At 52.2% G+C, this 22,179-nt stretch overlaps 5 protein-coding genes and 2 pseudogenes across 7 annotated transcripts; 4 read left to right on the top strand and 3 right to left on the bottom strand.

The window, feature by feature from the left end:
• Positions 1-3,730: 3,730 nt before the first annotated feature.
• PHACADRAFT_128102 (uncharacterized protein) lies at positions 3,731-4,635 on the top strand. Its single transcript, XM_007399730.1, has 2 exons — positions 3,731-4,031; positions 4,113-4,635. Exons 1-2 carry the CDS (start codon positions 3,877-3,879, stop codon positions 4,399-4,401), a joined length of 444 nt encoding a protein of 147 aa, XP_007399792.1. The 5' UTR covers positions 3,731-3,876; the 3' UTR covers positions 4,402-4,635.
• Positions 4,636-4,643: 8 nt separating this feature from the next.
• PHACADRAFT_165338 (uncharacterized protein) lies at positions 4,644-5,215 on the bottom strand (the record flags this gene model as incomplete). Its single annotated transcript, XM_007399729.1, has 5 exons — positions 4,644-4,741; positions 4,801-4,907; positions 4,959-5,074; positions 5,095-5,156; positions 5,179-5,215. The coding sequence occupies 5 exons, from the start codon at positions 5,213-5,215 to the stop codon at positions 4,644-4,646; spliced, it is 420 nt and encodes a 139-aa protein (XP_007399791.1).
• Positions 5,216-7,067: 1,852 nt separating this feature from the next.
• Positions 7,068-8,177, bottom strand: PHACADRAFT_31787 (uncharacterized protein; the record flags this gene model as incomplete). Its single annotated transcript, XM_007399209.1, has 2 exons — positions 7,068-7,411; positions 7,463-8,177. The coding sequence occupies 2 exons, from the start codon at positions 8,175-8,177 to the stop codon at positions 7,068-7,070; spliced, it is 1,059 nt and encodes a 352-aa protein (XP_007399271.1).
• Positions 8,178-8,797: 620 nt separating this feature from the next.
• Positions 8,798-8,868, bottom strand: PHACADRAFT_t128 (annotated as a pseudogene). The gene has a single exon. The product of its transcript is annotated as a tRNA-OTHER (tRNA).
• Positions 8,869-9,348: 480 nt separating this feature from the next.
• Positions 9,349-9,419, top strand: PHACADRAFT_t131 (annotated as a pseudogene). Its single transcript has one exon. The product of its transcript is annotated as a tRNA-OTHER (tRNA).
• Positions 9,420-17,301: 7,882 nt separating this feature from the next.
• PHACADRAFT_187374 (uncharacterized protein) lies at positions 17,302-17,762 on the top strand (the record flags this gene model as incomplete). Its single annotated transcript, XM_007399728.1, has 2 exons — positions 17,302-17,368; positions 17,422-17,762. The coding sequence occupies 2 exons, from the start codon at positions 17,302-17,304 to the stop codon at positions 17,760-17,762; spliced, it is 408 nt and encodes a 135-aa protein (XP_007399790.1).
• Positions 17,763-19,412: 1,650 nt separating this feature from the next.
• PHACADRAFT_187373 (uncharacterized protein) lies at positions 19,413-20,444 on the top strand (the record flags this gene model as incomplete). Its single annotated transcript, XM_007399727.1, has 4 exons — positions 19,413-19,437; positions 19,486-19,941; positions 20,006-20,064; positions 20,121-20,444. The coding sequence occupies 4 exons, from the start codon at positions 19,413-19,415 to the stop codon at positions 20,442-20,444; spliced, it is 864 nt and encodes a 287-aa protein (XP_007399789.1).
• Between the last annotated feature and the right edge of the window lie 1,735 nt (positions 20,445-22,179).

The following is a 22,179-nucleotide window of genomic DNA, read 5'->3' as shown; positions in this document are numbered from 1 at the left end:
GCATGGCACAGACCACTGGGTCTGAGTCAGAGTTAGGCTCTCTAGGGAGCGCAGGGCGCTCAAGGCACGATACAAAACTGAGAAGGATGAGAAGGGGACGTTCTGCAAGGTAAGATCCCTCACGTGGAGTAGTGCACGGGGCAGGGTCGGGACAGTAGAGGACAAGGCGTACGACCAGTACCAAAGCCGGGGTTGAATTCGATCTTCTTGAGGCCGCTGAGATGTCTTGATAGCGATCTCCAAGCTCCTTGGAATTCATATACGGAGAAATCATATTCCTCCCAGTTAAAGCAGAGCACCTGGATGTGGTTCGCAAGCCATGCTGATAGTGGTGAGCTGAGAGTACTAGCCAGAAAACGCATGTCTTGGAGATTCTGAAGGGACAGATCCTGGAAGAGGAGCGGTCTGCAATGGAGCTGCCACTGCCGACAAGTCGTTGCAGCTCGGGAAACGGTGGGCTTGCCAGGATTGTATCTTCCGCGTCTCCCATGTAGGGCCTCAAGGACTGTCCGCATACAGAGGCCGATATGGTCAACCAATTCAAGTGGAAGTTGACTTCCAGAGCCAGCTGCAAGCGGGGGCGGGGCGTTCGGCTGTGGCTCACGGATAGCTATGTAAATGTCGTTGATATCATATCCGTCTGTAGTTCCCAGTGAGCCATAGAAGAATCAAGATAGCTCTATACTTTGTATTACCTTCACCGGCCAATCCATCTTCGTAACCATCAAGATTGACGCACTCATCTCCGATACTACAAGGTTCTGAACCACCTAAGGACAGGGGAGGCCAGGGACGGGAGAGGAGAACATTATGCGCACCAAAACACTGGCGCAAGGGAGGGCCCTTCAGTGCTGGTATAGGGGGTGTGGGCTGCACAATCATTCCATCTTGCGGAGCCCAACTTGGGAGTCCATGAACTGAGTGTTTGATGCATTAGCGGAAAACTCGGTGATGCGGCAGCATTCATTCTTACGGCAGATATCGCGAGGACAGGGATCTTCTAACAGCGCATTGGATGTCATTGAGGATCTGGGAGGCATTACTTGTGGAGCCTGTGAGTGAGGGTGATAGACGTACCACTTTATCGATTTTATTGGTACCTGCCAATGGCGTCAGTTTTAATCATAAGAGCAATCACAGGGTGGTAAGCGCGGTTTTTCTGGCTAAAACTGGGACCAACTCTTCCTTAGCTTCCCTAAGATAAATTGAGGTAAAAGAAAAACGGTGCAAAACTGCTACGGTGTTGGACCACTTCTTGGGACACCCGATCAGTATTTGCTTCTCATTCACACATTTCTCACATATAGATACCAGAAAGACTCAGTTTATATTATAAAAATATGCTGTATGGGCTACTTCTTTGTGGTGACTTACAGCTCGCGAGTCTGCTCCTTGCCCCACGTATCGCAGTTTACCATGGACAAAAATAAAAACTTGCTGCAGAAATCTAAAACTCACTGCACATTATTGACTTCTTATGAAGATGTGAGCATCAACATGAACCTCTGCTCATCACCATGAACAATAATGAACCTAGATGTGTTTATGTGAGCGGTGCAGCATAGGCATGTACTAATGTGCACGTACGTGCACAATTGCCTAACTAAAACTCGCAGCCAAGGTTGTGAAACTCGCTAATGCCTAACTAAAACTCGCTGCCAACATTGTGAAACTCGCTTGGCATTTGTGAAACTCACTCAGCGATTGTAATGGTGCACGAGTCTGTGAAAAAGTGCACCGAATTGCACGCACCTGCACTGAATTGCACGCACCTGCACCAAGGTGACAACTTCAAGCCCAAACTCATGTGGTCTACACTGAAACTCGCGTACCCTAGACATAAACTCACTCGAGCTATAATAAAACTCACATGGAGTGAGCTTAAAGCTGCATAGAGTAGACGCAAACTCGCGAGGGGCTACGATGAAACTCACATGGATAGGACTTAGACTCCCTACCCTACAGATAAACTCGCATGAGCCATAATAAAACTCGCACAGAGTGGACTTAGACTCACTGACCCTAGACATAGATATGTGTGAGCTACAGTAGAACTCACATATAGTGAGCTCAAACTTGCAAGTGCTACATGAAACTCGCATAGCAGGACTCAGATTTGTGTACATTAGAGGTAAACTCACGTGAGCTACAGTAAAACTCGCATGGAGCAAACTCAAACTTGCCTAGAGCTGACCCAAACTCATGGGCGCTACAATGAAACTTGTATACCATGGACCCAAACTCGGTTTCATTCGATTTGATCAAGAACTCGCTCTCTGTACAATGCAAGAGGCATTTTAGTGTACATGAACTAAGCAGTCTAGAGTAAATGGTAGAGGCTGTGGTTGATCATGGCAGACTTAGTTGGCAGGAACAGCAGCGAGTAACCTTCAGGTAGCACTGCGAATGGGTCTTCGTCTTCATTGAGTTTCCGAGTACAAGTAGCTGAGCAGTTTGGCATTGACGAGGATATCAAATGATTGTCCAAGACGCACCAGTGCTCCACACACTTATGACGCTGACACTTGCGTGCATGTGCTGGATGACCGATGTATCTAGGGATGCTATAACAATCCTGCGCAAAGGAGCAGAGTCGATGAGGTCATAGGGGGTAGTTTTTGGCAAGACCTCCATCGAAAACTACCCTCTATGACGTCATTAGCATGCTCATTATAATTTTATGGTGTCTGGTTCGTGCATTGTTACCTTGTTCGCCGGTTCTTATCTTGTTTGCGAGTTGTTACCCAGTTCGCTTGCTGGTTAGTTCGCGCTTTGTTACCTCGTTTGTGCCAATGTCATGTGTGTGTAAGTCTGGCTCATATTGCGTACGAACTGAGCAAGCGTACCAGCATTTGTGTGCGTGTACCTGAAGTTGTGCGCGCGTGCTCAAAGTTGTGTGCATGGTACCCAACTTGGAGCGGATGCAGTCAAAGGTGTGCGTGGAAATTTTTGTGTGATTAGACACCTATCGATTGCTAGGCACCTCGCTCGCTACTCCTGCCGCCTCGTTGCTCTCCTCTCCCTTCCAATCTGTTGCCTTTCACCCTGGGAGAATTCAAGCTTCAAGCTTCAAGCTTCAAGTCTGAGTGGTAGGGTCGGATGCTGGAACAAATGGTGGCAGGTGAGTCAGAATCCCCATCTATTCTTCCAGTCTTGCACTGAGGGCGCTTCTGCGTGTCTGCCGGCCAGATACCGCAGCTGCCCACCCTGCCCCGCCCGGGCGAACACCGGCGGCTGATAGCCGCGTGCTTAAGCTTGCTGTTCCCCCCACTGGGTCGATCCTGGCTCTACAGGCGTGGAACGCGAGCCAGCGCCGACTGAATGCTGTCGTGCGCCGCTCGCACCCTCCAGATGGCTTCGTCTAGACATGCGGATGGACGCGCTGCACAGCCCAGAGCCAAGCCCAGCGCACGCACACACCCAGCAGCGCGCGCATGCACACACCGCGCCATACCACGCCATGCTGCACAATGGTGCCGCAGCCGAAATACACCATTGGCCTCAGCCAGCCGCTCACGACGGACAAGGTGTACGCCTGCGAGGGGCACCCGCGCTTCAATGCGTGCTGCATCTCGCACGTCTCCGATGGCGCGTTCGCGACCGTGCACAGCCTCGCGCTCACGACGCACACTAGCGTGCACATCGACACACCATACCACTTCTTCGCGGACGGCGCACGCGTCGGCGCGCTCAACCTCGTGCTCCTCACCGCCATGCCCGCCGTTGTTGCGGGCCTCCGCGCCAAGGGGCTCCGTGAGAAGATCACGCGAAACAACCCATCAACGCGAAAGGAGGCAGGCGCACGCACGTCGTGAAGGCAGACGTGTCGACAGTCGCGGACGGCACCTGCTCGCGGAGTGCAGGCAGCTCACTGCCATGCTGCCAGACATCCTCGTCCTCAACGCAAGCCTCATGGGCCACCGCCTGCTTGTGGACATGGACATGGCCGAGTTCGACGCGCACATCAACATGAACGTCAAGGGCCCGCTCTTCTTTGTTCAGAGCGCCACGCAGGACATGAAGCCCGGCACGTTGTCTCTCCCCGCGCGTGCGTTCCTGCGTTTTCATCAAGTAGTTTTGCTGACCCGCTAGGCGCTTTCCTTTCCAGGCAGCCAGATTATCTTTGTGTCAACCACGCTGATGCGCGTGTCAAGCATGCAGCTGATGGCGCTCCTGTACGCGTCCTTGAAGGGCGCCGTCAAGCAGCTCGTGCAGGTGCTCGCGCAGGACCTTGGTGTGCGGGGCATGACAGTGAAAGTGATCGTCCCCGGCGCGGTCGACACACCGCTCTTCCGTGCGGGCAAGCCACCACACCTGATCTGCTGGGTGGCGAGCCTGCACTCGCAGAACCGGATCCCGCACCCGGACGAGATAAGCCCCCTGGTGGCATTCGTTGTCTAGGCCCCCACGCCCCGTTAATTAGTGGCCATCTATTTTGTGCTCAGGGACCTGGACCATTCGATTGCTGCATATACCCCTTTATGTCCACCCTCTCCATGCATTCCATACACGCACACTCATAGCCTCTCATCCACCACAGACAATCATCTGCACAAATCTGTATCCCATGTTGGCCCACAACATTGTAGTAAAAAGAAAAGGAGCTACCCTGCTGCAGCGGGGTCGTAATAAACCTGCCTCACCTACTGCTGCCTCCGAGTCATGCTGCTAGACTGTTTCCAGCTGTCCCTGAATGCAGAGCTGGGGTGCATCCACACATTGTCTGTGTAGACCCACCCGTCTTCCAGGTAGTGACACTAAGCATTGTGACGCAGCAGGCACAACAGGCACGAGACCCACCTTGGTCTGCGTGTTTGCACTCTATCCAGAACGCCTCCGAGTCTGGCCGCCAGTCTTCCATCTCGACGAACAGCCACCTGGGCAACAGTGAGAACGTCAGATTGCTGCTGGAGCAAAGGGGAGGCACGAACCCGGATAAAATATGGTGGCGTACAAACCTGACATTCTCGCTCCCGTTGTTGGACACACTGCTCCAGCTGTCCCTGCCCCGGGTCCATGCCTTTTGCTTGTCTGGCTGCCAGTTGTCTTTGCTCCAGCTGGCGTCCTTGTGCCGCTGTCATTTGTTCCCAACACGCCAGCCCACCTCTCGTTCTCCCAAAGCTCCACCTCCCTGAGCTCGGAACACCAGTGCTTGTCTTCCAGGCAGTTGTTATCCACCAGCCATGCAAGGCAGACATGGAGAGTGACCAAGCATCTTGCTGTCACATTGAAAAGTATTGGGTACAGTGTATAAATTGTGAAGAGGTGCGTGAGTGCGAAACATGTGAGCCCCAGTACAAGGAACATTGTCTGCAAGGAGATTAAAGCTACCAAGGGTGCTGAGAAAATGAGCATGGCCACAGTCAAGCTAAATATGACGAGTCTGTACAGAGAAGAGTGATTAAAGTGGGGGACAATGGAGTACACCTGGTCGTGTGCGTCTGAACAACAGACATGAGCAGTCTCAACCAACAGTGGAGGCATGCTCACTTACCACACACCCATCAAATTTTGAATCACCTGCACTTTTGTGAGCCAATCCATACTCCAATCAGGAACCTGGGCCGGTGGTAGGAGTGGTACTTTTGCAGGCTGAGAGCTGGCAGCAACATCTCCTTCATTTTGCAGACATGAATGGGTCATTATGGGTGCCAAGCAGAATATCAACAACAGCAACCATGGGCAACAGCAAAGCAAAGAACCTGGCTCGAAGCCAGAAGAGATGACGATGACTTCCCTAGGGTTGTTGAGGACATTCTGTTCCTTGTCTAAGAAGCTGAAGTCAAACTCAAACTTCGGTACTCACGGATCATTGAGAGCTGGGTCTTGTACAGTGTCATGCTCTGCTGAGGTGCTGTTCAGATTGATGACAATGGGATTGGCAGCAACAAACTCCTTGGCTATGGTGGCTACCACAGGGCAAATTTCAGATGAGAGACATGAGATCATTAATCAAAATCAACCTGTGCGAGATTGAGATACTTACTGGCAAGTTCCATGTTAATCCATGCGAGTTTGAGATTAACCCCTTGTGAGTTTATAATTAACATCAAGTGTGCGAGTTTCAGATGAGGGATTGCGAGATCAAGATTAATCTGTGTGAGATAGAGATGCTTATGAGCAAGTTCCAAGTCAATCTCCACAAGTTTCAGATTTGTTCATGCAACTTCAAGATCACATCTGCGAGTTTCAGTTGAAGGAAGGTGAGATCAGAGTCAGTGTGTGTGAGATTAAGATGCTCACCTGTGAGTTCCATATTGATCCGTGTGAGTTTGAGATTGGCCCATGCAAGTTGAAGACAGTTCATCACGAGTTGAAGATCAACCTGAACGAATTCAAGGTCATGGAGTGCGAGAACAGCAGCAGCATGTATGAGATTAGAATGGAGACTTGCCAGTATAAGAGTTGTCCACACAAATTTATAAACAGCTTGCCACAATTAAAGATCTCTCTCTGCAAGATTGGAGCTAACCCTCGTGAGTTTGGTGTTAGAACACGTGAGTTTTTGACTTTTGAACATATACCAGTTTGAGATCTCACCGGTGCCCTTAGAGACATTGATATGCACCAAAGTGCACGTACGTGCATCAAGGTGCACTTCATAGGCATCATTGTGAGTTCGAGTTTTCTGCACCGGCCCAGTTCCATTTCGGTGATGGTGCACTTCAGTTCACGTGGTAGCATGAGCGTGCACATATGCGCACATATGTGCATATGTGTGTGTGTTCATGCATCCACATGCATCTTCATGCATCCACATGCATCTTCATGCAATCTTATGCATAGTGTTGTGTGATCAAATTGAGATCGAGTTTTTCTGTATCCTGAGTTTGTGATGTCCCTATTTTTGTCCATCACCAACCTTCATACCCGCGTATGCTGCTTCTGGCTGACTCTGTGCGTTTCTGCACAGATGTGGCATCATGTGGCATTTTGTCATTTTGCCTGCTATAACACAAATAGATCACTATTGCTATTAACGAACATTGCCATTGCGTTCCATTCATGTACCGGTAAGCCCGAGTCTACAGGACATCGTACTAAGAGAAGCGAGTCTCTCGAAGCAATCATGCATTCTCCCAAAACTCTTTCACCATCTTGACTTTATCAATGTCGCTCATCACGCGCTGCAGCGTCGCTCTCCTTCCCGGCATACGAGCCTGCAGTTCTTCCTCTTCATGTGAACGAAAATGCCACCCAGGAATAACGTCAACCGGAACTGCGGTTGGTGAATGGACCAGGACTGCCTCGACACCCACCCAATTGACCGCTTCCCAGTGGTCGTCAATGAGGACGACAACTTGCGACAGGGACCTGTACTGCTGTTTCCGACCTGAGCAGGGCGGACTGACCGTAAACCCGAGCACCAACGAGTTTCGTCGCCCGAAGAAGATGGTGATCCGAGAGAGACCTAGGCAGCATGTATCACCGTTAGGCTATGTGCACAGGCATGAACGCTAACCTTCTGTCTTGCCCTTGACTTCGGAAAACGAGACGTAGTCAGATACACGCATCTGTTCTGCAAACTGTGTCATCTCCGCGATGACACGCATGTGCGCGTGCACGTCTTCGGTCGAGACAGCCTCATTGCCCTGAGGGCTGCGCCAGCTGGCGCTGTATCGCAGTGATGACAACGCAAACATCCATGCGGAGGGCCAGAACTTGGAGGATCCTTCGACATGTAAGTGCTTGATGTCGGGAAAGGGTGTGGCACACGACGGTGGGCAATCCATGGTGCAAGGCACAGACCACTGAATCTGGGCCAGCTGCAGGCTCTCTAGAGAGCGCAGAGCGCTCAAGGCACGGTACGGAGCTGAGAAGGACGGGAAGCGGACGTTTCGCAAATCGAGATCTCTCACATGGAGTAATGCGCGAGGGCAGGGTCGGGACAGCAGAGGACAAAATGTGCTGTTGATGGTGGACAGGCCAGAGTCAAAATGGATCTCGCTGAGACCACTAAGATGCCTTGATAGCGACCTCCAAGCTCTTTGAAATTCATAGATGGGGAAACCAGGTTCTTCCGGAACAAATTTGAGCACCTGAACGTGGTTCGCCAGCCATGCTGATAGTGGCGAGCCAAGAGCACCGGCCAAAAACCACACATCTTGGAGGTGGCGAAGGGTCAGATGATGGAAGAGGAGCGGTCTGCAATAGAGCTGCCACTGTCGACAAGTCATTGCAGCCTTGGATATGGAACGCTTGATACCATCGAACCTTCTCTGTTTCGAATTTCCTTGTAGGAGCTCGAAGACTTTCTGAAGACAGAGGCCGATATGATCAACCAATTCGAGTGGAAGTCGACTTCCAGAGCCGGCTTCAAGCCGGGGGATGTTGGGTATTCGCCGGATGCCCAGCTGCAGCTTACAAATAGCTATGTGGAGTTCGTTGATATCGTAGCCATTTGTTCATTCTCGGTGAGCCATCAAAAAATCAAAATAGCCCAATACTTTGCAGTACCTTCACCAGCCAATCCAGATTTGTAATGGCCACGATGGACGAACTCGTCTCCGATATTATAAGGTTCTAAAATATCGAGAGGCAGAGGCGAGGGGGGATGCCAGGGGCAGGAGGAAGGAACCAGGGCCGGATGTACCCTGAGGCTGGTAAGTGATCAACAGTTGGTATATCTAAAGTTGCTTACTTTTCAGTCTAAGCAGACACCTTTTCGCAGCTAATCTCAAGAGTTTCAGTTCGGCGGCCCAGACACGGGAACTTATTAAGTTACACCGGACTAGCCATCCAGAAGCGCCCAAGAGCAGCTAAGACACGCTGAAGAATTTCCGAAAAGCCCAAAAAATGGCACAAGCGGGAATCGAACCTGCAGCCCGAAAGTAACCGCAGCGCACTATACCACTAAGGCATAAGACCTTGCAAGTATAAGGTTGGAATTGACCCATAATACCACTTTTCTACCTCAAAGTCTTAGCTGTAATATTGTAGCCAATTATCAGGTATTAAAGCATTGGAATGTAATTGTACAAATGTATATCCTGATGGCGTGGCTAAGACATTGGAACGTTAAATATTTGCTATTGATTCCACTTGAGTATAGTTCATCTGCTCCGGTGTTTTAGCCACACTGGTGTCTTAGCCACATCAGTGTCTTAGCCACGCTGTCAGGATATACATTTGTACAATAAGCAGAATCAATAGCAAATATTTAATAACTCAATGTCTTAGCCACACTGGTGTCTTAGCCACATCAATGTCTTAGCCATGCCATTAGAATATACCTTTGTACAATTACATTCCAATGCTTTAATACCTGATAATTGGCTACAATATTACAGCTAAGACTTTGAGGTAGAAAAGTGGTACTATAGGGCAACTCCAACCTGATACATGCAAGGTCTTATGCCTTAGTGGTATAGTGCGCTGCGGTTACTTTCGGATTGCGGGTTCGATTCCCGCTTGTGTTGAAGCGCCTAGTGGCTCTGGCTCGGCGTTCCGCCCGGCATGGACTTAAGGTGGACATCTTAGATTAGGCGCTACTAATACGTAGATAGTGATTGGACAATCATATGTAGTGCTCCCACGCACGGACCTCTTTATGGCAGGCTTCCCCATTCTAGCGGACTTTCAATTTTGCTTCCTTTTAGTATATAAGGACTCCTCTCGCATTCCCACTCTGCGCGCTCTTTCCCTTCGCACCCAGAGTAAGTCTCCCTTCGTCGCCCTTGCAGTATGCTTTATGCTTACCACCGCCTGTATAGCTAACCACCGTGTGTATTAGGTTAGACATATACAGCGTGCTCTTTCCCTTCGCACCCAGACTAACCACCGTGTGTATTAGATCGTGCCTGCGTGCCACTCGCCAGTTCGCGCTCGCGCAGCCCAGTAGTCGTATCACGACAATAGGTTATGAGCTCCGGCTTGTAACTGGCCCCCATCTACCCTCCATCCCTCACGAGTCTTCACTCGGAGAGATCCGGCACCAGCCGCACATTAGCTCCATAACACCTCAGGGTCTTTACCCCAAGTGTTACTCCACATCGCACACACGCACACTAGAGTCGTACTCTAGTGTATGTCTAGTCCATCTGCATCACGCCCACCTTCACCAACTGCACCGACACCTGCACCTGCACCGGCACCCCGTCCTACACGTCGCACTCCCGCCGCTCCTGCTACACCCTCTCAATCCGCGTCATCCGCACCACGTCGCACAACAACCATGTCCTCCGCCTCCGCGTTCGCATCAGCCACTGGTCCGCCGTCGATGAAGCTCGACGCGATCGGAAAGCTCAAAGGTTCCAGCGACTACCCACACTGGTCCCTGATGATGCAGCAATACTTCATTGCTGCACGCGCATGGAAGGTCGTCGACGGCACCGAGAGAATCCCCGTCCAAAGCAGCACCATCTCCGCTGCGGACGTCGAAGCATGGGAGACGACGAACGCATACGCGAGGTTTTACATCCTCAGCACGCTCGGTGACGAGCTCCTGCACCTCGCGAACCCAGTGGACATCACAGCCGCCGCGCTGTGGAAGAAGCTGAAGGACAACTACGCCGCCTCCACCACCATGTCAGCATTCGTCAAGTTCCGCGTGTACTTCTCACACGCGATCACGGACAGCGATGACCTCGCTGCCCAACTCGACGAACGCGCCCGACTCTGGCAAGAGGTCAGCGCCTCCGGGATCCTCCAAACCCCGGAGCTCCTGCAGATATTCGGCCTGCTCACGGCCCTCCCCGACTCGTTCAACAACGTCGTGGAGCCCATCCTCGCAGTCACCAAGCCCGCCAACTTGAAGCTCGACGACATCCGCAACCGTCTCCTCGACGAAGCGAAGCGTCGCAGCTCCTCCACCAACGTCGCCGCCTTCCACGCACCGAAGGCGTCTACCTCAGGCAAAGCCAAAGCTGGCAAACCTGAAGGCAAGAAGGGCAAGTGCAACTTCTGCCACTACAAAGGCCACTACGAGCAGGATTGTAGAAAGAAAAAGGCCGCCGCCGAAGAGGCACGGAAGGGCAGCAATGGCAAAGCCCAGGACGGTAAAAGTAATCCGTCCGGTAGTAGTACTGGTCACGCATCTGTACATGTAGTCACTGCCGAAGGAGCAGTTGCTCCCGAGGCCAAAATTCACTCCGCTTCCTGGTATCTCCATGGTGTGAAACGCTGGATGTTAGACTCCGGCTGTATGCGACACATTACGAACGACCTGAACGACTTTGCTGAGTACACCACCTTCGCATCGCCTATATATGCAACACTAGCAGACAAGGTGAAAACGCAAGTAAGCACGCTCGGTTCAGGTGTTGTCGAGGGCACTACGCTCGTCGACAACAAACCAGTAAACATCAGGCTAGAGAACGTCCTCTACAGCCCTGCAATGTCCGGACGGCTAATCTCCGTCTCATGCATCGAAGACAAAGGCTTCGATCTCGTCTTTGGGAAAGGACGAGCCCAAATCAAACGTGGTAACACCACGTTTGGCATAGGCACTAAGTCCCGCGGTCAGTACTGGTTGGACCTTACTCCACCTCCACCCTCTGTCGCGGTTTCCACGCACAACGCCACTTCGCTCGACGTTATCCATCACCAGTTTGGTCACCTGAACTGGGAGGCAGTACGCAAGCTCGCCGCTGCTGATTCCTCTCCGGTCAAAGGCCTCATCGCCGCCGATATGGATAAACCTTCGCATCCCTGCGAAGGCTGCGTCTTGGGCAAAGCACACAGGCGTACATTCCCTACATCGTCCACCTCACGCGCCAACAAACCCTTCGACCTCATTCACTCTGACCTCGACGGACCTATGTCGGTGGTGTCTCTTACAGGCCACCGATACTTCGCTACCTTCATCGACGACTGCTCCAACGTCACATGGGTCTACTATCTGCGAACAAAGGATGAGTTCCTCTCCGCGTTCAAAGACTTCGTAGCCCTCGTCGCGCGACAGTTTGACACGGTCATCAAGGTCTTTCGGTCAGATCGAGGGGGTGAATACCAGTCCAACGAGTTCATCAACTTGTTGAAGAAATCTGGGATCATCCACGAGCGCACGATACCCGGTACCCCACAGCAAAACGGCAAAGCTGAGCGCATAAACCGCGCGCTCGTAGAAGCCGCTAAGTCAATGCTACAAACCGCCGGGTTATCACACGGATTCTGGGAAGAAGCTATTCGCACAGCTGTGCACGTACGCAATAGAGGCCCTAAGAAAGCCATTGCATGGCGTACGCCCCTGGAACGACTCACTGGCACCACACCGGACGTGTCCCACTTCCGAGTCTTCGGTTGCCAGGCCTATTGCCATATACCCGGGGATAAACGCAAGAAACTCGATGCTAACGCTGAGAGCCTAGTGTTTATCGGCTACGAGACGAATTCTAAAGGTTATCATCTATGGAATAAACGTAGCAGAAAGATCACCACGAGTACTGATGTGATATTTGACGAGTCGATCTTCCCTAACAAACTCCTACCCTCACCGTCCTCGACACAACCGACCGGATCTACATCCACGCTGCCGTCATCTGTCGAACTCGAACTACCACCCCTTAACACGCCACCGGCTCCTACGCAGCCGCCACAGCCTGTACCACCTCCTACTCAACCCATCACACCAAAACCGCCTACAGCATCCCAAATACCACGCCTTACACCTCGAACAGAGTTGTATCCAGCTCCGCCAATCCCGCCAAGTGCACCGGTCAAGCCTGAATTCAAAGGCAAGGCCAAAGCCTCACCATCTCGCGTCGTCGCCCCTCCGCCACTCCAGCCAAATCCCAACACTACCTCGTGGGACTACAATCCCTTCACCAACCCTGAGCATGCCACGACGTCATCAGGCGTCCGCCGCGGTACCCGCGAGCGTAAAGCAACTCAGAAATGGACGAGTATTTGGCCCGGAGCGACCGAAGCGGACATCGAGGAAGCACTGAACACAGGCAAGGAACCGGGCGACATCACTGCGATCGTAGGCGACTCCTCCATCGCTGGAGAGCCGCGAACCTACAAGCAAGCAGCCGATGCACTGGACTCAGCGGAGTGGATGACTGCCATGCAGGCCGAAGTCACCGGCCTCCTGGAACAAGGCACTTGGGAACTTGTCGACCTACCAAAGGGTCGCAAAGCGATCAAATGCAAATGGGTATACGTTGTCAAGCGCAACGAGAACGGAGAAGTGGATCGCTACAAGGCAAGGCTCGTAGCCAAGGGGTTCACGCAAGTTCAAGGCATCGATTACGAAGACACCTTCGCTCCCGTCACCCGTCTGGAATCCTGGCGATACCTCATCGCCCTAGCGACTATCCAGGACTGGGAAATCCATCAGATCGACTTTGATAGAGCATATCTGAACGGAGAACTCGACGAGGAGCTATACATGGAGCAACCTGAAGGTTTCGTAACGGACGCAGGCAAAGTATGCCGCCTGCAGAAAGCAATATACGGGTTAAAGCAAGCGGGACGAACATGGTTCCTCACGCTCAAAGCCTGTCTCGAGGACATTGGATTCGCATGCCACGACGCCGGCGACGTATCCATCTTCATTCGCCGTCAACGAGGGGGATCCACTCAAATTTTAGTGGTTTACGTTGACAACCTAACTATGATGGGAAACAGCCTCGATCTCATCCAACAAACGAAAGAGGCACTGAAGGAAAGGTTCCAACTCAAGGACCTTGGCGAACTCAAGTACTACCTCGGCATCCGTGTCACGAGGGATAGGGGGAGTCGAGCTACATACCTCGACCAAGAAACGTACATCAAGTCCGTCCTCAAACGATTCGGATACGAAGACTGCAACCCCGCATCCACACCACTCGGCACTGACATCGTACTCGAGAAGAACGAGGAAGACCCAGCGGACTGCCCACAAGACCGCATCAAGCTCTACCGCTCACTCCTCGGCTCACTCATGTATGCCATGCTCGGGACTCGCCCCGACATCGGCTTCGCCGTCGCCCGACTTTGCCAATACCAGGCAAACCCTTCACCGAAACATGTAGCTGCCGCCTATCGTGTCCTCAAGTACCTCCGCGGCACCTCCAACTATCGACTCTGTCTAGGTCAGAACGACGAGACCGATAGCCGTTTGCTCGGTTACACCGACGCAGACTTCGCGAACGACAAGGACAACTCCGTCTCAACATCCGGCTGGGTTTACAAACTCGGTAGAGGCACAACCAGTTGGTCTTCTCGCAAGCAACGCTCTGTGGCTCGAGACACCTTCGACGCAGAGTACTTCGCAGCCGACGAAGCAGTCCGACATTTACAGTGGCTCGAAATCTTCGCTGAGTATATCGAACACCCACTCGCGAAGCCTGTCCCTCTCCACTGCGACAACAAATCTGTCGTTGATGCTGCCCAGTCACCCAACGTCAAACATCGCACAAAACACACCCGCGTCAAAGCTCACGCTGTTCACGAGCAATTCGAAGCAGGTCTGATCGAACTCGTTAAGATTCCCGGTGTTGACAATCTGGCTGATATTCTCACAAAGCCTTTACCGGCTGAGGTACACAACCGTCACACCCAGTCTCTTGGCCTCGTTCCGTATCGCCTCGCCAAGGGGGAGTGTTGAAGCGCCTAGTGGCTCTGGCTCGGCGTTCCACCCGGCATGGACTTAAGGTGGACATCTTAGATTAGGCGCTACTAATACGTAGATAGTGATTGGACAATCATATGTAGTGCTCCCACGCACGGACCTCTTTATGGCAGGCTTCCCCATTCTAGCGGACTTTCAATTTTGCTTCCTTTTAGTATATAAGGACTCCTCTCGCATTCCCACTCTGCGTGCTCTTTTCCTTTGCACTCAGAGTAAGTTCCCTTCGTCGCCCTTGCGCATTATGTAGTATGCTCACCGGACCCCTGTCTAGCTAACACCGTGTGTATTAGGTATATAGCTATACAGCGTGCTCTTTCCCTTCGCACTCAGACTAACACTGTGTGTATTAGATTGTGCCCGCGTGCCACTCGCCAGTTCGCGCTCGCGCAGCCCAGTAGTCGTATCACGACAATAACACTCTCGTTGGGCTCCGCACCATGGAATGCTTGCCCAGCCTACATTCCCCATGCCAACATCGATGGGCTCCCCCTTGGAGTGGTTCGGCGCACATAGCATGACGAGGTCTGCGAGCTCGCTCTTAAAGCCGGCGTCAAATGACAACGCGCAACTGCGGTCGTTACAAGGAACGCTCTTATCATGCTTTGAACTGTTAAAAGGCTGGGATGCAGCCATAGGGTAAACGCGCTCAAGCTTGGGCTTCGGATACTGGCTTCACTGGGCCCTAATTAATCTATCGTGGATTCTGGCGTTATATAATTAGTGCTTGCGATTTCTCCCTGGTGCTCGAGCTGCCGCTTAAAATTGAAAGGTCACGAAGACGGCAGTACGTCAGTTGATTAATCTGCTAATCGCGTTATCAGGAACAGTTGCGGATCACACTGTTATTTAGTTGGCCGGGAAAGATCGAGAGGGTCGATTGGTACAATGCGTTTGATGCAATGTTGGAGGATCCGGCGGTGCCTTGACCTCCTTGGAAAATCGAGAAGCTGGTTACAGGTATAGGCATGGAACTGTGCCACCACGAGGGAGCAGATTCCTGTTGCTAATGAGAGCCTCAGCACAGTTGTGTGTCGAGCAAATAGGCCCGTTGCAGCTGATGCCAGACAGCCAACAGGAGTGGAAAATCCCACCCACTATTTCACAGGGAGCGAGTTCAACGATGAAGGGACAGGCATAGCAGACAACTCACTTTCCACATGTCCCAATGCTCGAGCATACTCATATATGCAAGATTTCCTCTGTTAGTGTCAGCACCCAGGACTCGACCGAGCTCGTTTCATTAGTGGCGGTCGAGCACCAGAAGTGCATCTAAAAGTCATGGTTCACGCTCGTGGACAGGATAGCACTCCACCACGCCATCTGGAAGCCTAGCATTGATACAAATTTGTCAGCACGCTCTCCGGCCATACCCGCGACCCACTTACTTGCCGGACTTGGCTCTCGAGCAGCGGACTCAAGCCGCTTCACTACCGCATGAGCTTTCGCGCCATCTTCTGACGCAAAAACTGAAGCAGATTGCTCCCGGACCCACTTCTGTGTCAGCGGTCACAGTTCATGACATCCGCTCGCGTACAGGAATACACGGCGCCAGAACAGCCTCTCCGGAGTGTCTTCTTTAAATTTCCATGAAGCGCGCCAAAGGTATCGGTATCGCCTTTCCTGCCAGTCGCGGGTGTATTGCACACCACAGAATAACCCTAGAAGTGCCACCCGCCTCTGAAAGCCGGGTCGCCTCGGATAGTAGCGCAGGGCAAAGGCTCCTGCCAGGAACGCCAGGGTCCATCGCGGCCCTGGTTCCAGAAGCTTGCTGAGTCTCATGTCCTGTGAAACGACCTCCGATTAATGCGGATGCCAGCAAGAACAGTAAGGTCCTTTGACGTACTATCGAGGGCCGGGGAGAAAAGCTTGGCAAGATCTGCGGCGAAGGGTCTCGCTCAGCTGCAGGCTCTGTAACATCCAGAGGCTCGTATACAACGCTTGGTGTTGCCACGCCCCCGGACCGCACAACCTCAAGGTCCTGGATGCCTTGAGATGGATTTTCCGGCGACACTGTTGAGCCAGAGCCAGTTCCGTTTCCGCTCACCATTCGTGCCCGCCGTCAGATGTAAGATTAGTGCGGGATCTATAGCGACACTGAGGGTGGCTGTCTTATCATGGTGGCGAAGTGCTTATGAGGCGATGCGGCAGCAGCTGACTGGAGTGATGTGAGGTCGATATCGGCATCCACGCACCGGCCGGGATCCATGCCCGCAACCTACAAGCGCCTGAGCATAAGTGTCCCTGGATGAAAATGATGATACGGATGCACGAATGGTTGGGGTACGTCGGTGCTCTTAAATCTCAAAACTCCCACTTTTAAACCTGGCCATAAAATGAATTTGTGATGCCAGTTGATTCTGCTAAAGAGGTAGGCGCATCAATTGATGCGTACCCAAGTTGTTCCGGCATCCGACGGTCTGGGTCGTTGACGTCGTGACTACGAACTGCATTATACCATGACCATCTACACGCTCATAAACCAGTAAGGCTCTGCACAAGCTACCTACATTTAGAGAAGATGGAGTAGTTCTTACTTCAAGTAAAGTCTTCGCCTGGGTGCTTATTATTCGATCTCACCGCCCTGTGAGACTCAGAGTACCAGTTGCATCTCTTGTGATCAATGCTTCGGTGTTCCTTTTGAATAACAGCGTCTGCTACGCGCGCTACAGTGGCGGCATGCATGATGAGTGGTGCAACCACCAGACATTGCCGCTTTATTGGCTGCCGCTCACAGGCAACCACGAGCAATGCCTCTCAGATCCTCAGCAACATCCAATACGCCGTTACGCGATCCCTGGTCCCGCAATACCAACGGTAAGAGTCAATGCTAAAGCATCCCTGGGTCTTCCGCTAATACGGACTCTCAGTCACCGACCCTCATATATATTCCGTGCAAGACAGCCAACCCACTCCCACTAACGCTGGCAATGGCGAGAGGCAGTGGCTGGACTCCCTGCTCTACGAGTTGGATGACGAGGGCGACAACTACTTCAGGGCAGACGATGAGGACACTCCCACTGACGTTGGCAATGGTGAGAGGCAGTGGCTGGACTCCCTGCTCTACAAGTTGGGTAACGAGGGCGACAACTACTTCAGGGCAGACGACGAGAACACTCCCACTGACGCTGGCAATGGCGAGAGGCAGTGGCTGGACTCTCTGCTCTACGAGTTGGATAACAAGAAAGATGTAGTGTACGAGCCAATCTAGGGCTCAAACTTCAAGCTCTGACGGCTGCGCGCGGTGCAACCTTGAGCCCGAGCATTGTTCAACTCGTAAGATTAGGAGCTGATTCAGTTCGGCGGCCCAGACACGGGAACTTATTAAGTTACACCGGACTAGCCACCCAGAAGCGCCCAAGAGCGGCTAAGACACGCTGAAGAATTTCCGAAAAGCCCAAAAAATGGCACAAGCTATTGTCGTGATACGACTACTGGGCTGCGCGAGCGCGAACTGGCGAGTGGCACGCGGGCACGATCTAATACACACGGTGGTTAGTCTGGGTGCGAAGGGAAAGAGCACGCTGTATATGTCTAACCTAATACACACGGTGGTTAGCTATACAGGCGGTGGTAAGCATAAAGCATACTGCAAGGGCGACGAAGGGAGACTTACTCTGAGTGCGAAGGGAAAGAGCACGCAGAGTGGGGATGCGAGAGGAGTCCTTATATACTAAAAGGAAGCAAAATTGAAAGTCCGCTAGAATGGGGAAGCCTGCCATAAAGAGGTCCGTGCGTGGGAGCACTACATATGATTGTCCAATCACTATCTACGTATTAGTAGCGCCTAATCTAAGATGTCCACCTTAAGTCCATGCCGGGTGGAACGCCGAGCCAGAGCCACTAGGCGCTTCAACAAGTGTTTATAGAGAGGACTCAGCGTTTTAGTGTCCTCGTCGTCTGCCCTGAAGTAGTGGACGCCGCCGCTCAGCACACATATCTTGCATGTTCAAGAGTATGTTTGGGCTACGCCATATGCGCGACCGGTGTCGCTCAAGACTAGAGCTTCATGCCGAATACCCGGCGCAGCGGGCTACCGGTAAACATCGTTTGCCGGTCTATCGAATCTTCGGGGAGACAGAGTTCTGCTGAGCTTGGCTGACAAATATTGTGCTCTGGGCCTCTCTCAGAAGTCTCTTCCCCGGCGTCTTGCGGCCTTCCAGCCAGAGAGCAGCCGGGTCCGCTGTATACGGAAGACAGAAGGAGACCGGAGCGGCGGTATTCAAGCAGCCAAGCGCGAATGTCTGATCGAGTTTTAAGGTTAGCGCCACAATGGCTCAGCTATATCCGGTACAGCTCATACAGTGTAACGCGATGCCGCACGATGCCGTCAACATCATGCGGCCAATACGACATCTTAAGCACACAGCGGAAGTTTCTATGTAAGCAATGGATGTCAATGAACGCCAACCATAGCTGACTCAGCTGCCGCCGTCTGGGATGCCTACAGATTTTAGTCGTTGTCTGCTATGACGTCAGCCATAAGATCTGGTAGGTCATCCCCGTCAACTATGCGCACAATGACGAAATATCGTACCATGTAAGCCTTTGTGTCTTCGCAGAAGGCTATTGATTTATCTCATCAAAAGGTCGTTCAAGTTCGGCTACCAGCCGGCCTTGGCTCTTCGGTGACTCGGTCGCAAAAGTTTCCACCATCACCGAGATATGCGACTCGGAGAGAAGGAGCTGCCAACGCCTTGAACTTCAGTGCTTGTCCAGTGCCATCGGATACAGTATTACCGGCCTGCTTTAGCCCGTGTTTCCTGTGAGTTACAGCAACCCAAAGAGTACTTAAGCCCATGATGGATTCTGCATCGAGGACAAAGCACACCCTACAGAAATCCACTCACTCACAAGTATAATGTCCTCAGCTAGAGTTTGGCTTGGTGAGTGGAAATTGTCGACCGAGCGTACTTTCTTGCTGACTTTTGCAGTTACCGGATCCGCCTCGGGGTTCGGTCGAGAAATGGTCGAGCTGGCCCTCAAGAACGGCGAGAAGGTCGTCGCGACTCTGCGCAGACCTTCAGAGCTGGATGACCTGAGAGACAAATATTCTCCAAGCCAGCTTTTGATAGCCCAGCTCGACGTCACCAAGGCGGAACGGGTTGCGGAGGTCTTCCGCGCTGCCAAGCAAGCCTTCGGCAAGGTTGACGTCGTGCTCAACAACGCCGGCCTGTCAATCGTGAGCGAGGTCGAAGGCACGCCAGAAGACGTCGCGCGAGCGATGTTCGAAGTCAACTTCTGGGCCGCGGCCAACGTGAGCAGGGAGGCGGTCCGATTTTTCCGCGAAGAGAACGCGCCTGGCGTCGGCGGCCGGCTGCTGAACCTTGGCTCCATCCTCGGTGTCCAGCCCTCCCCTATCATGTCCTACTACAGCGCCTCTAAGCACGGTAAGCACCATGCTTTCCAGTAGTATTTTCACCTTTTTTTGATTTTGACTTGATGTGGCTCTAGCACTCGACGGTCTGACTACCGCGCTCGCCGCTGAGATCAACCCGAAGTGGAACATCAAGGTGTGTAGTACACTACAACTGATCGTTATCTAAACACCTCATGTGTTACACCACAGGTTACCTTAGTCTGCCCCGTGTTCTTCCGCACGTCTATCAGAGACAAGGGCACCCGGATTCCGGTGCACCCTGCCTACATCGAGGCCACGAGCGGATATCGCAAGTCTGTGGACGCGGCCTTCCATCCGAGCCGTTCCACGAAGATCGGTGACCCCAAGAAGGGCGCGCAGAAGATTTTCGAGCTTTCCAAGCTCACGGACGAGGTTCCCTTGCGGCTGTTCCTGGGAAAGAGTGCGCGCGGCCGAGTGGACGCGAAGATCGCGGCGTTGACCGAGGATGCAGATGCTTATGCTTCCTGGTCAGATGATTTGCTGGAGGCCTAGGATTGAGGCACCAGTAAGAGGGTAGCCCCCCTAGCAATTAACTGTCTAAACATGTAGAGTTATCGCTTGATGCATGATGACCCACTGCTTTAGTAATCACATATATGTTGTCCTTTCGCGCAAACCCAATTCTCTACAGAAGTTGAATCAACGGCCCTTGATTGAAGCTTGAGCTTGATCCGCGGTAGCAAACGAGAATTTGCTCTGCTGATGACGGATGTTTCAGTCGCTGAAATGCTTGTAGGCTACGTCGTCGAACGAAGATTCTCAAACGGGATCTAGGGCGCCTAATAACCCTAACCTGGGTGGAAGTGCTTTTGGCTCCCTGTTTGGCCGCTACTGAACTCTTGGGCCGTTTGTGATGGAATTATTCTTATTATTAGCTATGATTTATCTTATGCGAAGGAGGCGTGGACACAGGAAGGTTGCGCAAATATACTTTGCCTCAACTACGTATCTGCATCGAATATTTAGCTGTGTGCTCATTTATGTCATATAAATTAAATAAATGTATAATTAAAGTACCTCTATTATGTGCCGCATGCTCCGACAAAGCTGAAGCTCGAATGACGCATGATAAGAGCCCATATCGTGGCCTACAGCCCTACGGCGCGCTTTCCCAATTTGGCAATAGGCGCTTCAGCGCCGACTTTGCAACGGAGGGTGGCGCACAACTTCAGCTTCAGCTCCGAGGTCACAATAACTTGCTAGCGCGATTTTTTTCTTCCCTTCCATGAATTTTTCCTCTGGGAAACCCTCCACAGCGGACCCATTTCTCGCCTAATCGATTGTGAGATGCTTTGGCAGAGACTGCAAGTACTGCGGTAGTACACTGCTGATGCGGATGGCTTACGAGACCACCTCGGTAGAAGCTGATCTCCGACGTTCGAAAACCATGCGCCGAGGTAAATACAGAACGTTGTCGAGGCTAGCTCATGTATGAAAGTAATGAAACGCGTCCTGCCCTCGAGCGTGGCTACGCACGCGAGCCAATGTGGCAGCGCTCAAGGTATGACGATCATTCAACAATGCCAATGAGGCCATTGTGGTGTTTGGCAAATTCACTTTGCTTTGCTTCAGATCGCGATGATCAACTATTGTCGCACAGCTCCCTTTCTCGAGCACCATCAGCCCGGGAGTAACGCGAACTTTATTCGTTCTGGTAACAGCTGGGACTACGCTATAAGGACTCACCTTGGTCCGTTTCAAAGGCTCGGCCGTAATCATTACCTGGCCTGTCGTCACCGGGTGATTTACTGTGTCAGCGCTTTAAAGCGTTTAATGGAGTTGATATAAGAGCGATTAGATAGCTGGTACAGTTGTATCGCAAGTCTGTGGATGCTGCCTTCCACCGTAGCCGTTCCACGAAAATCGGTGACCCCAAGAAGGCCGCGCAAAAGATTTTCAGATCGTGGCGTTGATCAAGGATGCAGATACTTGTGCTCCCTGGTCAGACGACTTGCTGGAGGATTGAGATACCAGTAAAGGAGAAGTCCCACTCTGCCACCAATTAGCTGTCCAAACACATACTTAGAGTTATTGCTTCATGATCGGTTGCTTTGGTAATCTAGCATAGTGATCCCTCTCGCGAGTCGCCTCTCGCGGGGGCGCTGCACGCCCAGCCAACCGAAGGTTGGCGGCGGGCGGCGCGTTCCTCTCATTTCTCACTCGATTTCCCTTCTCAACTCTCTTCGCAATTCTCTCTGCCCGTGCGTGGCACGGGTCACCCTCTCAT

The sequence above is a fragment of the Phanerochaete carnosa genome (genome assembly GCF_000300595.1).
Source record: "Phanerochaete carnosa HHB-10118-sp unplaced genomic scaffold PHACAscaffold_9, whole genome shotgun sequence".
NCBI lineage: Eukaryota > Fungi > Basidiomycota > Agaricomycetes > Polyporales > Phanerochaetaceae > Phanerochaete > Phanerochaete carnosa.
Note: the sequence above shows the minus strand (reverse complement) of the source record. Positions and strands in the feature narration are given on the sequence as shown.